Source organism: Triturus cristatus, chromosome 1_2, assembly GCF_964204655.1.
Source record: "Triturus cristatus chromosome 1_2, aTriCri1.1, whole genome shotgun sequence".
Classification (NCBI taxonomy): domain Eukaryota; kingdom Metazoa; phylum Chordata; class Amphibia; order Caudata; family Salamandridae; genus Triturus; species Triturus cristatus.
The window spans coordinates 1,117,448,585-1,117,465,418 of NC_140580.1; the positions used below are offsets into that span (position 1 = coordinate 1,117,448,585).

Genomic DNA, 16,834 nt, shown 5'->3' on the forward strand with positions numbered 1-16,834 from the left:
CTACTGCTCATTCAAATGCTACTGCTCAATCTCCATGCACAAAGGTGTAAGGTGTGGAGATTAGGGTGCAGGACCCTATTACTGAGGCAGTATACCTCTGAAGTGCAAGCCAGGTATGCTAGTAGATGCTTAGCCTCAGGAGCTCTGGTTACAATACACCCTTGGCCCAGACCGAAGCAATCAAGATGTCTTGGGCTCGGTCCGTCCTGATTTTCCTCAGAATTTAAGGCAGGTGAGGTAGCAGTGGGAACATGTGCAGGAGCTTTGTGCCCCATTTCTGATGGAATGTCTTCTAGTGAGTGCCCGGGAGGAAAACCCAATGCACAAAAGTTGGACACTGAGTATTCAACAGTGGTGAACAGATCTAGTGAGGGCATTCTCATTGGTCAAAGACACCCTGCACCACCACGGGATGGAGACACAACTCATTATCTGTCAGTCTGCAAGATGGTTGGTAACCAGAAAGATGATCTGCAAGTCCAGCCACCTTCAGAGACGTAGGGCCTCCTGACGCAAAATCCAAGACCCCACTTTGCCCTCCTTGTTGCATCACTACATGGTGGTTGTGTTGTCCATGAGGACCTGCGTCAGCCTCCAGCTAATGGACGGGAAGAGGATTTCAGGATCGGACGGATTACCCAGAGCTAACTTTCCGTTGGAGAAAGGGGACCACTAATATCTATCTCTCCTAGGTGACAGAGACCCCTCCACATCTCTCCAAAACAGCAGTGATGCTTCTGTCACAACCATGAGATCTAGCTGAGGAGGGGCAGAGGCCTGCCAGAGGCTAGACTGGTGTTTGTCAGTCAGCACTGCTGACATTTATTTAGCTGTTACCTGTAAGATCCAGATGGATGACCAAGGCAGCCTTGATGATGAGGTTTCAAGGCAGGGCCAACATAGGTCATACAGTGTTTAGTATGGGGAGTATGCACAAGGCCAAGAATCCTTGAAGCCTCACAGATGGCGTGGTGCTGTAACCCACGATTGAGTCCAAAATATCCAGATCATATGCTGAATAATCCATACTCGCAGTGGCGATTATTTTTGTGAACACCAGTGGACCGAAGGCCAAAGGGTAGCAGGGCAAATTGGAAGTGTTCCGATTCCATTTTCAACTACAGGAAGCACCTGTGGGACTGCAGGACGGATATATAAAAATACATGTCCTTCAAGTCTAGAGTCACTTTCCTGAGTCCAAAGTGGAAAGAATTTGAGAAAGAGTTAGCATTTTGAATTTATTCCCTCAGGAAGGCATTCAATATCCAGAGGTCCAGTATAGGTGTGAGGCTTCCATCCTTTTTGGTATGAGGAAGAAGCACGAGTAGCAGCCTTCTTCTGTCTCTGAGTCAGGCAACCACTCAATGGCACCCATGGTCAGGAGAACATTGACTTCTCGCATCATCATTGTGGAGTGATCCTCCGAAAATTGCTCTGGAGTCGGGGGAAGATGGAGAGGGAAGAAATGAAAGACAGGGGGAAGCCCCTTTGAAATATCTGCAAGACCCATCTGTCTGACATGACAGCTTTCCAGACGGTGAGGACATGCCGTGTCCTTCCACCTACTGGCTGGGCATGTGCCTATGAGGGAAAACTAAAGTGGCGTTGAAGCCACTGTAGCAGGAGAGGAGTTGTTGGATTATTGTTGCAATGCCTGGTGCATCGTCCTTCACCATCCCCACGTCCTCTGCCCTGAATGGGCCAGGTCTGCTGCTCTGGCACTGTTTGAAGGGCTGGAGTCTATAAGCCAGCCCTTGAGAATAGCATCTGGCTTTCTATACTGCTGGTGAAACCGCTTGGCAGGAGACAGTTGTCTCAAAGACTGAGCTGTGGAACAACTTTGCTTATACCATTTTAACGCTGAATCGGAGCTCTCTCCAAATAACCAAAACCCATGAAAGGTTGTATTAATTAGGGACACTTGCTCTCTTGAAAACACAATTGATTTTATCCTTGTGTGCATTCTAAGCACAACAGTGGTGACAATAGATTTGCCTATGCAGTCTGTAGTGTCCAAGCCAGTGCGTAGTATGTACTTGACTGCAACTTGACCATCATATATTGTTTAAGCTAAAGGGATCCTGAGATCTTCTGGGACGGCCAGCAAAACGTTGCTGACCATATTCCACAAAGCAAGGGTGGACTTATCCAAATGGTATATGGCATTGGGCGATCTGAGGACCAAATTGTCTGAAAATAACATTTTCTTTTTTAAAGCATTGATTTGATTCGACTGCCTTTTCTGTTGTATTGGTCAGAAAATAATTTGGGTTCACCTTACTTGGTGATGCCTGAACCACCAGGCATTCAGGTGCGGGGTGTTTAGTTAGAAAATCCAGGTCATTCTATGCCGCATAGCCACCATCAACTAACCAGAGGGAGAACATATAGCTTATCCCATATAGCCTTCAAGGTGTCAGTAAGGTCTTCATTGTATAGCAAAAGTGGTTCAGACAAAGGTAGTCCTGGTTGGAGAACTTCAGTAAGCAAATTTGTCTTAGTTTCAATAGTGGGCAATTGTTAGTCCAGAAAATAAGCCACCCTCCGTACCACTACTGCGCAAGAGGCACTATTTTCCACAGATGGCGAGTCTAGCTTCATCGCAGAAGACTTACCTATACCTTGGGAAATTTGTAAGTCCAAGTATAAACCATTGTCAGTGATATGAGAAGGGGGTAACTTACCGGCCCCCTCGTCATCTTCAGTATCACGGGGAACATTAGGTACATGCTGAATCGCATCAGAATCAGATCCAAAGACAGACTCTAGATTCTGGTATTACCGGTGTCGCAGCAGTGCAACATAAGCCTTCAGTGGGCCAACATTGATTTGGGTTCAAACACCGGAGTCAGAACTAAATCGCGGGCCAGCGCCGGTGCTGGCACGGAAGGAACTGGTGTTGATCATAGTGCCGATGTGGAAGTCTGAACCAGGGTCAGTACGGGCCCAGAAACAGATCCTGAAGGGTCAATTAGGAGAATACACGCCAGCAGAATTCCAACGGGGGCCCCTGAGACTCTGTGGATCCTAAAGGGGCGTTGGAGCAGGCCAGCGGTGCATGAATCAGTTGCAGCATAGACTCTTTGAAATTCGCTGTTTGCTGCAGTCGACCATAGCCTGGAAAATCCAGGGTGCACCGGGACGAGGTTGGATTCGAGCAATACCAGAGAGGTGATATTCTTAGGCTGACGCCCTTGCAACCTATTACCAGATTTTGAATGCACTTATCACATGACTTCCAACCACTGGCTGAGCCCAAGCACCACAAACACATGTCCTGTGAGTGTGTTACAGATATTTGCTTCCTGCAGTCCTGACACAGTTTGAATCCTGTGATCTTTAGAGGGAATATATTCCCTAGCACTTGATGTTGTAAGGATCTGAAGTTGTCAGATGACTGACAAAGGGGGGAGCGGAGCTCCAGATCCGCATCAAAGGGGGCACAAAGAAAATAACTGACGTCGGCACACAGGGGTGGGCCTCATACACAGCTCCATTCTGTCACTTCCCAGGATGAACCAGATTCACTGCAGACCCAGAGGGCACCTCCTGCCAGCATGCGGGAGCCCTGCTGCCAACATTCTCTAGATCCAGTTTGGCGCCTGGGAGTATTCCATAGGTGCAAAATCTATGGATGGAAGCATTCATGAGAAATACATTTATAAACGTAATTATTTTTACAATACATTCTAACATCCTTAACAGTCTTTTTTTAAATGACAGCTTGAGAGCCATATTAAAAATATTACCATGAGGTAGTTTCTATGCCTAACTTCCAGTCTCTATCAGCAAACAAAAGTAAACAGTGTTACAACGTGTAAGCAATCATTGGCACCTAACAGTTTTAAAGGCATTCAAAGTACTATACACAGTAAGCTGGAAGGAGGTCGGAGGGGTCCCCTCAAAACTCTTCACCACCGCCCAACGAGCCCTGCACAACTCCAGAAAACCATCTATGCAGAAAATCCAAATTCCTTGTGCCTCGTGAAACACATCATTCACCTTTCCATCATAGAAAAAAAAACCAGACTGAACAACTCTAGAAGACCAGCTGATCCCCTAGAATGCAAGGAGTATAAACTAGACACTTTGCGTCACACTCTCAAAGACACTGACGACTGTTCCTAATCAAGAAGATACCTTCTAAGTACCAACCGCACACCCACTACTTCCAGTCACCTTTTGGTGGGATTTCTTTAAAGCGTTATACGACTGGTAGACATGCATATATGTTCAAGCCTCTATTTTGTGAAGGGCCTTTAATTCTACATGTTGAACCCATTGATTTAGTGCAAGAACCTAGGGTCATTTCAAAGCCATGCCTGAATCTACATCTAGAGCTGACCAGCTCCATAAACAGTCTATACAAATGCAATCAAGCAAGAAGTTCACCACAAATGCATTAGAACCCAATCCATTCATTGTGCGCAACCACCTGCCATGGTGCTGACTCCTTACAGTGTGCAAACGTGCTGTGAGTACGAGTCCACAGCCCTAGTAACAGAGACACTGTACAGTACACTTAGCAAGTGGACTAACTCACTCAAAGGCAATCACTAGAACAAATATTCTACAAAACTATGGAAAGGATTTGTGAAGTATATTTCACACAAACTTCCCAGAATTAATGCTCTCAATTCATGTTCAAAGCTTTGCTTCAAGCCATCGGCTGACTAGATTTCAAATAGGGTATTCCCTGGGTGAACACCACTTGAAATAATTTCCTAGTACGGACCGTGAGTTTTTGTTTCTATAGTTTTAGACCAGTATGTTTTATAGGAGCTACCGATCCTTATCTCACATCACTTGCCATCCAGCTCCGCACAGGTTCACGAGGCCACGCGCTAGTGACTAAACATGGCAGGTGCAACAACAGCCTGAATGTGAAAAAGGATGAAACCACAGAAGAGCCAACACATCACTTACCAATGCATCTCCTTGTAAGACTGATTGCGCTTATGAACGGAATCGCCGTTGAGAACATCACGGTTACTGTTTGTTAGAACACCACCAAAATCGTAGGGACCTACAGTAAAACAAGGAACATACCTTTACATTATTTGGCAAGAGGTAGTACATCCCCCGTGCAGAACAACAGTGAGCGCCCAAGATGCTTTCCTGATGGGTCTTGCTTGCATGGCCGATCACAATGCTTTAGCTGTTGGCGGTTGCATTCGTACTTACGTTTTATTTCCACACAAACTAGAATAGGGGGACTTGACATTGGACAATGAAATAATATATTTGCAGATCAGAGTAAGCATTGGCAGAAGTGAATTCATCCCAACACTGATTGCCCAATAGATACCAACTATTGAACTCTGCCTCCTAGACTGGACAGTGGTACAAAACCTGCAGCTCTATCACCAGTCAATTGTAGCCTTTTATACAAAGTTTGCTAAAAAACAGCGTCATGCGGATTTTAGTAAACCATGGGAGCTCAAGTCGTGCTGTTCAAAGACAGACCTCAGAAGTGAATGACAGACATATTCTACTTTTAATGAGTACTGGCTCTATTAAAGCTACTAAATAGCCCACATTTCAGTGGCAAAGTGTCGTTTGATTGTTCTATGTGTTCAAGCGGCACGCACCACGAGAAATCCCGGATACAAAATTTGATGACGATTGCACACATCTTTCCATTTCATTGAGTATGCAAGACATGATTCTCAATAAAGCACAGGGCTAGGCAACAGTGTTCTCTCTTCTGGGTGGTCTGTGTGGTAAAACAATCTCCTAGCCGTGATTTGAAACTTTGGTGAGCCTAGTTCTATAGAATACCAAATTTTAATATAAAAAAATCAACATGGGGTTAAACTCTCCCTTCTCACCCAGACCTGCTCGCACCAGTAGCACTTCCCAAAATTCTGAGACCTGTGACCTCTGCTCTTCACAAGACGGCGGTGCCTGGAGGATCCTGCAGCTGTGAGGGAACTGCTGACTGAGTTGGGTCTGGGACCATTGGAAGAATTGCTCGAAAGGGGTAAACATAGAAGAGATTAAGAGTAGACTGATATGCGAGGATACTGGGTAGTACGAAATCCTGGTACCTGTGAGGGAAGTAGAGTCTGGGAAGGGACTATGGGTTATGAGGAGTTTGTCCCAAGAGAGACTAGTAGCTTCACAAAATGGTGGCCTGAGAGAGACAGTCTGCAACGGCATTGGAGTGCTTCCTGGTGCTGGTGCATACACATGGTTGGTAGCTGGAAGGGACTGATGGCAGTCTACCACCTGCATGATTGATAATGGGCATGTGCTGGCTGGATGATGTTGGCAAGGGACTGGATTTAGGAAATAGGCTGGTTTCTTGGTAGAACCCATTTATTTATTTTTGCTCCGTGAAAATACATAAAAATTACTTGGAAAACCACCACCCTTAATGTAGACTACTAACAGATTGAAGATTCTACAAAGCAGCCAGGAGCACCTGAAGAGAAGACCACATCTGAGTACCCATCCAGAAGCACTTACAAAATATCAACACAAAAAAAAAAATCTAGGAAAGTTAAACAAGAAAAGTTCAACATTTAAGAAGAAAAGCTTGCCTTCCCATGAATGGTCACACTTCTTGGTTTTGAATGAGAGGAACACTTAACTCTGTGTAACATCAATAATTTCTAGACCAGCCCTTTTACAGCGATTTGGTTGGTACCTTCATCACCTCCAACCAACCCAGATTTTCCAATTTGAAATGCACTCGAAAACATGGACAAATGTAGCTTTTTCCATGTCCATCTATGTATGATGAACCAGTGCTAATTTGGACTATTTGATTACCACTGCAATAGTTTTCTTTTTTTTAAAAAGCATTTTAATTGGCCAGAATTATTTCAAATAAAGGACCTGCTAATTTAACATTTTAATGTCATTGACCATGGGTACTTATTTTACATTTGAGTGTGGTATAATATTGAGATCAACGACAATATATCTGTGGGGCCCTAATGTTTAACAGGCAGATGCAGAACCACTGTGACTGAAGCAGGCACTAAGATACAGGGTGCAGCAGAACATCAATATTTTTATTTAAAGCCAAGAAACTATTCTCAGAAAAGGCCAAAGCTTTGATCCTCTGTGCCAGTAAAGAGAAACTGGATAGCATGGCAAGAGAAAGCTTTTTCAGCAACCAGGCCATGTGATTGCGCAAGGGAGGCTTGCACTTTGCATTGCAACTGGCTCAAGGGCTCTAATGCTGTAATTATATCATTGAAGTAAATGTGCTGAAAAAGATCCTGTCCAAAACCAGCATCGCATAAAAGCACTTCCGAGGCGGGCAATCAAGACCAAGACGTATCGCATGACATGGAGCAGTGAAAAGATGACTCCCAGGCATCAGAGCGGTCTCCAGGGACCGGCAGAGCATTTTACCATTATATAGCAGAAGAAAATCATTAGGTTTCAAATATTATACCAATCAATAGAGACTTTAAAATAGAACATGCCCTTCTTGCAGAAGTCTCTTCCCATCGTTCAATATAAACCTTCTCTTGGACGTCCACGGCCAAAGCCAGGGAATTGGTTCAAGTGAGGCAGGTCTCACCAATGAAGGATGCAGACTTTCAGGGTTCTCTATAAAAAATACCTAACTGACCAATCAGATGCCAGGGATGGTGTCCCCACTTTCACTGATTAGAACAGTTTGAGGCGTAATATTGTGACATTCCCAACATTATCTACAGCAGACATACTGCGCAAAGGAGTATTTCAGGGCATTATATTACGTAAAATCTTATAACATACATTGCACTTTTACTTGGATGCAACGTTTTGTATCAGACGTAGACTACCAAGGCCAATCTAATCTAGAATTTTCTTCTCCAACTACTCCAAGTGCACAGCTCTCAACCTTTATAATTTCTCCCCCTCCCCACTGCCAGTATGACTTGAAGTAGAACCACGACTGCATTGCTAACTCCCCCTCCATGCCCAGAGATTTACCAACACTGTCCTTCCCCAGTAGGAGCTGAATATAACCTCCTATACTAGGTTTTAAGGCAACCACACCTGACAATGTCTGGCTGGGTGGTATGAAATGGCTCTCATGATAGCACACCACAAAGGTTAATCCACATACTGGGCAACGTGAGTGAATTGCTATCACTGCCATCCAAAAATTATTGCACAATTGTGCAAGAAATGAGGCTGGTATAGCTGTGTGCCCTGTATGCGCCACAGCAACATTCCCTGAAAATGGCAGGAGGAACCCAGCTAAGTTAGTGAGTCAGTAAGAAGATCTGTTCAATCCGATCACCAATGGTTATTGACTGTAGGCCCTTTTTGGAGTTGCATACCAGCTCACCCCACAGAAGCCTTGTTTTACTTCTCGGTGCAAACAAACAAACGTTCCAGAACAGCTATTGTTGGTTATTGATAGCGATGCATGACTGGGTAAGGAGAACTTTTTCCCTCTATAGTGGCTGGTCAGTCATATATGGCGAATAATAATGTATGAGCACATGGATGTTTCACTGTAAAAACTCAATAACGAGATTTTTTGGAAAGGTGCTACCGACCTGCAGAGAAGCAGAAGAGTGTGCACTCTTTCAAGTAAACTTACTAGTTCTTTCAGGAGGTTCTTGCAGGAGGAGCCTAACCTAGAGCCAATGTAAGACTGCCGCTGATTGTCCGATTAACAGCCCCTGACCTGCCTCTATTAAGACTGGTGGCTCATTAAAGGAAACATTACTTTCCCCCCCACCTAAAATCCTTGCTGTCACATTTCGTAGCCTTTTCTTGCTCCAAACTCATGGGACAGCCTATCTGCATAAACGTTTTTTCCGCAAAACACACATAAATGCACATTCTATTTAACTGCACATGCGTGTCAGCCATGTTTGCCTTTTGGCCCATGCACCTAGGTTGCACAATGGGTCCCAGTTTCTCAGTCCTCTTCTTGTCCGTACCTAGACAGACACAGACCAAGAGGGGCATGTGTGGAGAAGATTAGATTAAGGACTTGTAGTACAAGAGCCACAATAGTGAGTAACGAACAAGTTACTTACCTTCGGTAACAATATATCTGTAAGAGACATTAGTTAGTGATAGACTCCTTACCTTAGAATTACCCCCAGGCGTCAGGCTGGATCCGCAAAATTATGGTCAGCAGTAACCCTACGCGTTGGTAGGCGTCGTCGTGCGGCTCCGCGTACGTCGATGGCATTGTAGTCACCGAGATGACGTCGCTGGAGCTACTTAAACGCGCCCACACGCGCTGACATCAGTTCTGTATACGACATTCCGCGCCAGGAACGCAGAGCCATGCAAGACACTGACCACTGGTGCATTGAAACTAGGGCCCTGAAAGGGATGACCTTAACCCTAGAAATCAGTTCGCAGAACGGGGAGGATGGGTGGGGCGGTAAGGAATCTATCACTAACTAATGTCTCTTACAGATATATCGTTACCGAAGGTAAGAAACTTGTTCATCTGAAAGAGACACGTTAGTGATAGATTCCTTACCTTAGAATAGATACCCCAGCAATACCAACCCCGGTGGTGGGTCTGCGAACCAATATCACACCAGAAAGTCACGGAGAACAGAATGGCCAAAGAAGCCGTCTCTCCGGACCTGACTGTCAAGGCAATAATGCTTAGTAAAAGTGTGCAGCGAGGCCCACGTGGTTGCCTGACAGATGTCTTGCAGGGGGACACCACGTCCCAAAGCAGCTGCTGTCGCCCTAGTAGAATGGGCGCGCAACCCCACCCGAGGTTCCTTTTTAGCCAGAGAATAACAGGCCTTGATACACAAGATGACTTAGCGGGAGATACTCCTCATGTGTACAGCCCGGCCTTTCTTGGAGCCTATGTAGCCAACAAAGAGCTGGTTATCCACCCGGGACTGTTTTGTGTGATTCCGGTAAAATGAGAGCACACGTTTTGGTTCCAGATGGTGGAGCCTCTCTTCCTCTCTGGAAGGGTGCGGAAAGAAAGTGGGCAAGGTGATAGTTTGCCCTATGTGGAAGGGAGTAACGACCTTTGGCAAGAAGGAAGAACGAGTGCGGAGCACAACCTTGTCCGGATGAACCGACAGAAAAGGAGGTTTACAGGAAAGAGCCTGGAGCTCACTCACGAGCCTAGGGGAGGTGATGTCAACCAGGAAAGCAGTCTTCAAAGTTAGTAAACGAAGAGGACAGTTATGAAGCGGCTCAAAAGGAGCACACATCAAATAAGTAAGAACCAGAGTCAAGTCCCACTGTGGCATCACAAATGGAATAGGAGGGAAAAGGCGAGTAATACCTTTGAGAAATCTATTTACGACAGGGGACTTGAAAAGAGAGGGCTGATCAGGGAGCTTGAGAAAGGCCGAAATTGCAGAAAGATAGCCCTTAATAGTGCCCAGAGCAGAGCCCTGCCGGGCCAAAGAAACAAGGAACAAAAGGACTTCTGAAAGAGGGGCAGAAAGGGAGGAAATCAACAGCCTTTGCTGTGCATCATGCCACAAATTTGTTCCACCTGCAGGCGTATACCGATTTAGTGGAGGGACGCCTGGCTGCCAGAATGATATCACAGACTTCAGGAGGCAAGTCAAATGGAATCAACTGTCGCCGCTCAATCTCCACACATGGAGGTGGAGGCTGGACAGGTTCGGGTGGAGGACCGTCCCCTGCTGCTGCGACAGAAGATCCTCCCGAAGAGGCAGTCGGATTGGGGGATCCACGGTCATACTGAGTAGCTCAGGATACCAAACTCTTCGAGCCCAGTGCGGGGCCAAAAGAATGACTTGGGCCCGATCCTGCCAGATCTTCTTCAGCACTCTGGGTAGAAGTGGTATAGGCGGAAAGGCGTACAATAGACCGCAACTCTACTTGTGACAAAAAGCGTCGCCGATTGACTACCACCTCTGAAATTCCAACGCATAGAACTGCTGACAATGTGCGTTCTCTTTGGTGGCGAATAGATCTAACCAAAGCTCTCCCCACTGTTGAAAGAGACTTTGCGCCACCTCCGAGTGAAGACGCCATTCGTGATCCATCATGCACCTGTGGCTGAGTTTGTCCTCCCTGGCGTTCAAAGAACCTGCCAAGTGTTGAACCACCAAGGAAATGCCTTGATGTTCCAGTGATGACGCAGAGCCTCCTGACATAGGGTCCACGACCCCACCCCGCCTTGCTTGTTGCAGTACCACATGGCGGTGGTGTTGTCTGTGAACACCTGCACTACTCTCCCCTTGACAGAGGGAAGGAAGGCCTAGGATCGCCCGGAGCTCCAGAAGGTTGATATGGAGCCTGGACTCCGCTGGAGACCAGAGGCCTCAGATCTCCGCCTCTCCCATGTGGCCGCCCCATCTCAGGAGGGAGGCATCCGTCACCACTGTGTGCTCCGGTTGGGGAAGGGAGAGTGATCTGCCGTTGACCCAATGCGGATTCGTGAGCCACCACTGCAGCTGCTGTGCAGTGACCTCCGAGATCTGGATGTACTCGGACAGGTCCCCTTGATGCTGCGTCCACTGGAACTTCAGGTCCCACTGCAGAGCCCGCATATGCCATCTGGCATGATTGGTCAGCAGGATGCAGGAGGTCATGAGGCCCAGCAGCCTCAAGGTCATCCTGACCGAAACCCAGGACAAGGGTTGAAAGATCGGAATCATAGCCCGAATGTCCCAGTCTCGCTTTTTGGGAGGATAAACCCGAAACTGCGCCGTGTCCAGAACCGCTCCGATAAAGAGGAGCTTCTAAGAGGGAATCAGGTGCGACTTCGGCACATTGATGGAGAACCCCAGCAAGTGTAGGAGGTTGGCCGTCGTCTGGAGGTGGGAGACGACTGCCTGGGGCGAGCCCGCCTTCAACAGCCTGTCGTTGAGATAGGGGAAGACTGAAACCCCTGATCTGCGCAGATGAGCTGCCATCACTTTCGTGAACACCCAAGGGGCGCTGGTAAGGCCAAAAAGGAGCACTATGAACTGAAAGTGCTCGTGGCCTACCGTGAACCGCAGGTAACGCTGGTGGACCAGCAGGATAGGGATATGAAAATAAGCGTCCTGCAAGTCCAAAGCTACCATCCAGCCGTGCGGGTCTAGGGCAGACAAGACCTGAGCAAGTGTGAGCATCTTGAACTTCTCCTTCCAGAGGAAGTGATTGACGTTCCGAAGGTCTAAGATAGGACGCAGGCCTTTGTCCTTCTTTGGAACCAAGAAGTCGTGGGAGTAACAACCACGACCTACTTCTGGCATCAGAACGCGCTCAATGGCCCCCTTGGCCAAGAGGGCAGCAACTTCCTTCTGGAGAAGTGCCAAGTAATCCCCCGACATGCGGTGGTACTGGGGTGGCACGGCTGGAGGGGTAGTCTCGAAGGGGAGGGAGTAGGCCCGTCGAACTATCTGTAAAACCCACCTGTCCGAAGTGATGGTGCTCCAGTGGGGGAGGTAATGGCGAATCCTGCCGCCCGCTGGCCCCGTGACCGACCTTGGCAGGTCCCATGTCCGCGGCTGCGCTGAGACTGTTGCTGCCCAGGCCTATGGCTTGTAAACGAACGAGTTTGGGCGCCCCTTCCCTGGCCACGAAAGGAGCGAAAAGCAGAAGTCGAAGGAGTGCGCGTGGCCGAATGGCCCAAGGACTTGGCCGTAGCCCGTGAGTCCTTAAAACGCTCTAATACACTATCCGCCTTGTCACCAAAAAGGCGAGTGCCACCAAAGGGCATGTCCATCAGAGTGTTCTGGACATCCCCTGAAAAGCCAGTCGTCCTCAGCCAGGTATGACGGCCTAGCGCCACTGTCGTGGAAATCGCTCTGCCCAGCGAGTCGGCGGATTCAAGGCCACAACGAATCATGAACTTGGCTGCATCACTCCCTTCTGCAATAGCTTGAGAGAGCACCGTCCGGGCCTCCTCCGGACACTGAGGCAGTACCTGCGCCACCGCATCCCACACAGAGTGGGACTAACGGCCCAAGAGGCATGCGGTCTCCACTTTTCAAGCACTCGTGCTTGTGGCGGCATACACCTTGCGGGAGCGAGCAGCGGCACGCCAGGGCCATCTGTTTGTAATTAACGTGGCCGCGCCACTGCTCGCTCCCGCAAGGTGGATGCCGCCACAAGCACGAGTGCTTGAAAAGTGCAGACCGCATGTTGTGTATCCTGACGTGTCCAATTGTACATCACCTTGTTATGTTATGTTAATTTGCTATTTATAAAGCGCGGGGCTACTCCCCGGAGTGTCCTGGCGCTAAGCAAAAAAACACATAACAGCCGCAGAAAAAACAGAGCACCAAAAGCAGAAACCAGCAAAACAGATTAGAGTTGGAAAAGCCATGTCTTGAGCTTTTTCCTAAAGGTGAACAGATCCTGAACCTGTCTGAGGGCCAAGGAAAGGCTGTTCCATAAACGGGAGGCAACCACCTGGAAAGAACGACCTCCAACCCGAGCAAGTGAAACTTTGGGGACAGGAATCAGGAGTTTAGTAGAGGACCTCAAAGTACGTTGAGGGATGTAATGGGGAAATCTTTGTCTACGGTAAGTGGCTCCAATCTGATTAAAGGCTTTAAAAAACAGAATCAAAGCTTTAAAATGGTTTCTTTTCTGAAAAGGAAGCCAATGCAGGGATGACAGAAGAGGGGACATATGGGTCCTGGGGCCTGCCAGAAAGATGGCCCTAGCCGCCGTATTTTGAATCACCTGCAAACAAGCAATTAAGTGGCTGAGAAGTCCCAAGTACAAAGAGTTGGCATGATCCAAACGCGAGGTTACCAGAGCTTGGACAATGGTTTTTATGTGAAGAACAGAAAGCAGGGGCAAAAAGTTCTTCGCCATTCTTAAGATCCCGAAACAAGTCCCAGCTACAGATTGGATCTGGGATTTCATAGAAAGCGTAGCATCTAGTCTGACTCCGAGGTTCTTAACCATGGTCACGGATGAACTGGAGGGGGACAAATCCTGCGGCCACCAGCTGTGCCATGTCTCACAGGGACGAGGGACGAAAAAGATAATCTCGGACTTGTCAGGATTACATTTCATTTGATTATCTTTCAGCCACGAAAAAACTTCTGAGAGACATGTGTTTATTGCATGGCCATCAAACTCAGCACCCTTCTCACAAGTGAACAACAGCTGAGTATCGTCTGCATAGGATACGATTTTTGCCCCATGTTGTTCAGGAAGAAGGGCACTAAAGGCCATATATAGATTAAACAAAGTTGGGCTCAAAATAGAGCCCTGCGGGACCCCGACATTCATAGGAGGAATAACGGCAGAAAAAGGGGGGGGGAACCATATAGTTTGGAGGCGGTTACTGAGAAATGACCTGATCCAGCTCAAGGCAGTGCCACCGACACCGCCATCCACCAATCTTTGCACCAGTCTATTGTGGGACACGGTGTCGAAAGCCTAAAACCTGACTGACTAGGGTGACTGACTATGGTGCAAAAGATGATGTGTCTCGATGTACTCAGCAATAATGGAATTGACATATTTCTCCAAGACCTTGGCGAAAAAAGGGAGCAGGGATATAGGACGATAGTTACCAGCTACTTCGGGGTCAGCCGTGGGTTTTTTTAACAATGGAAGAATTCTGGCGTGTTTCCAGCAGGGAGGCATATATCCTGCTGCGCTTCCCCTGTGTCTCCACTAATGTACATCGCCCAGTGCTTCCTGCGATGCATTAATAGTGCTCGCCTAGTGCACCTGAACCTGTGCTCCCTAGCTGTGTGTAAACCTGTGCACCTCTGATGTCTGTCACTGTTTGGCACCCACCCTGATGCACACCATCTTCCCCACCTACTGTTAGTGTGCCTCCAATAATGCACAATAGCCAGTGCTCCCTGAGACGCATTACTAGTGCTTGCCTGGTGCACCTGAACTTGTGCTCCCATGCTCTGCGTAAACCTGAACTCACACGTTGTCTGTAACTCTTTGCCACCCACCCTGATGCACATCTCAATGTACCCCCTACTGCAGATGCCCTGTGCCCCATTAATGTATGTCTGGTAGACTTTGTGAAAGTGTGGGTCCGTGGGTGTATCGAGCTCAGCAGATGTATACTGAGGTATCTGGGTTAGCTGGTAACCATGGAGTTTGTATTCTAGAATTTTGAGGGAGACAGGTCAGTTGGAAATTGTTCTCAGAGGCTTTAGTCTGCCTCCCACTTGCATACAATAAATTGAGTACAACTTGACGTCCGCCTTTGTTTGTTCCCACATTGTCCTGTGTGTGGGTGCGTATGCGTTGTGTTTCGGTGTGCTTGCTCTACCTAAAAGTCATGCATATCAATGCCTGTTATCTGTAGCATGGGATAAGCATGAAAATAACAAACAGGCGTTTTACATGTTGCCATCACTTTGTGCATTAAGGGGCTTTTCTGTGAAAATGGACACAGCTTTCCTGAGGCTTTGAAGCTTGATGCTGCGTATTGTTTGCACTGTACCCCATTTTCATGATAGTGCAGGGCCCATGGGCATCTCGGCGGGAGAAGGGGAGCAGGATTGGGAGGATTACTAGAGGCGGCGCCATCTTTTGTTCCAGGGAACCCAAGCTCTTGAATGGAACAAGTCGTTCTTTTATAGAACTTTGTACAGAGACGTCGGGAGGAATTTCACAGTCCTCAGAGCAGGAGGTGCCCAGGGAAGCGCAGACGACAGCCATTTCACCGTGGGCAGAACAGGCAAGCTTGATAGAATAGTTTCAGACTTATTAAAAATCAGATGCCCTTGTAGCTCATTAGGGCCTAGTAGGTAACATATTCATCTTAATGAAATTGGTGCATCATCAACACAGAATAGATTTGATGTTAGAGCCTCAGGGGGCTGATTTTCTAAAAATTGTTCACAAGTTTCTGGTCTCAATTGTGACCGGTAAAGAATTTTATGAATTGACCCACACACTAATAGTTTGGTTCATAAAATTCTGAATCAGAGTGGGACACAATCCTCCTGCCTTTATCATGAATATTAATGAGTTAGGTCACAAATGGTGACTTATTTTTAGGTCGAGCATTCAAGGCCTCTTATATATACTTTATATACTTATATGTGTATGTACTTTGTGGGCTCTGGAGAGCAGCACTAAGATTTCTCTGCTTCCGCTTAGGGACTTTTTTTCTGTTCAACTGCCTCTATTTAACTGTCTTAATAAAAAACGACTAGTAGAGGTCAGTAAAATACCAGAATTGCTTTCTGCTTAGGGTCTTTCTTTTTCAAATTTTTCTGGCAACTACCTCGATTTAACTTTCTTGATAGAAAACGACCAGCAGTGGTCTGTAAAATAGCAGAATCACTTTGGCATTCTCTAGATTCTAGTCCATAGACATTGTCTTCCATGAGCACCCGTAGACAATAATATTTTTTTCATATTCTGTATTTTTAGTGATATGACCACCAAAGGCTCTTATTTTATATTAAAAATGGAGCTTTGGACTATACCATTTCCCGCTGAAAGGCAATATTTCTCTCCATGTGTTCTCATACCTGGCGTGTAATGCAGTTTGGTGCTTTTTTTCCCTCCATGTTAAAGAACAGTAGATGTTTCAGCACCCAGGCTAATGTGCTGCATAGCTAGATACATATAAGGTCCCAAAGGCGAGACCGATTGCATTGCAAATGCTTGTTTTAATAGAGGATGCCCCTTGCTGGGTCAATGCCCCTGCCACATACCTTACATGAGCCAGGGGTGTGAAGTCAGTGGTGAGACCACCACTGTCAGGATAGTGGAGGCATGAAGAACACATACCAGAAAAAAGGGACTGTAATTTGTTTACCATCCAGCAAAGACAAAGGCATTGAGCACAATAAAGGGGAGTGACAGCTGCAGCTGATCCAGGGCTACGCATCCCCGGGAGGTGGAAATGGACTCACCTCCAGAACTGCGTGATGGACGAGGACAGAATGGAAAGATGGGAGGATCACGTGGG

General features: G+C 47.1%; 1 protein-coding gene across 5 annotated transcripts in view; it reads right to left on the reverse strand.

The window, feature by feature from the left end:
- SCAI (suppressor of cancer cell invasion) overlaps positions 1 to 16,834 on the reverse strand; it is a 561,593-nt gene that overhangs the window by 65,837 nt on the left and 478,922 nt on the right. For all 5 annotated transcript variants that reach the window (XM_085613779.1, XM_085613781.1, XM_085613780.1 and 2 more), the window contains one exon: positions 4,927 to 5,026. In XM_085613779.1, the coding sequence (XP_085469905.1) occupies positions 4,927 to 5,026 (100 nt within the window). The remainder of the gene's footprint in view (positions 1 to 4,926; positions 5,027 to 16,834) is intronic.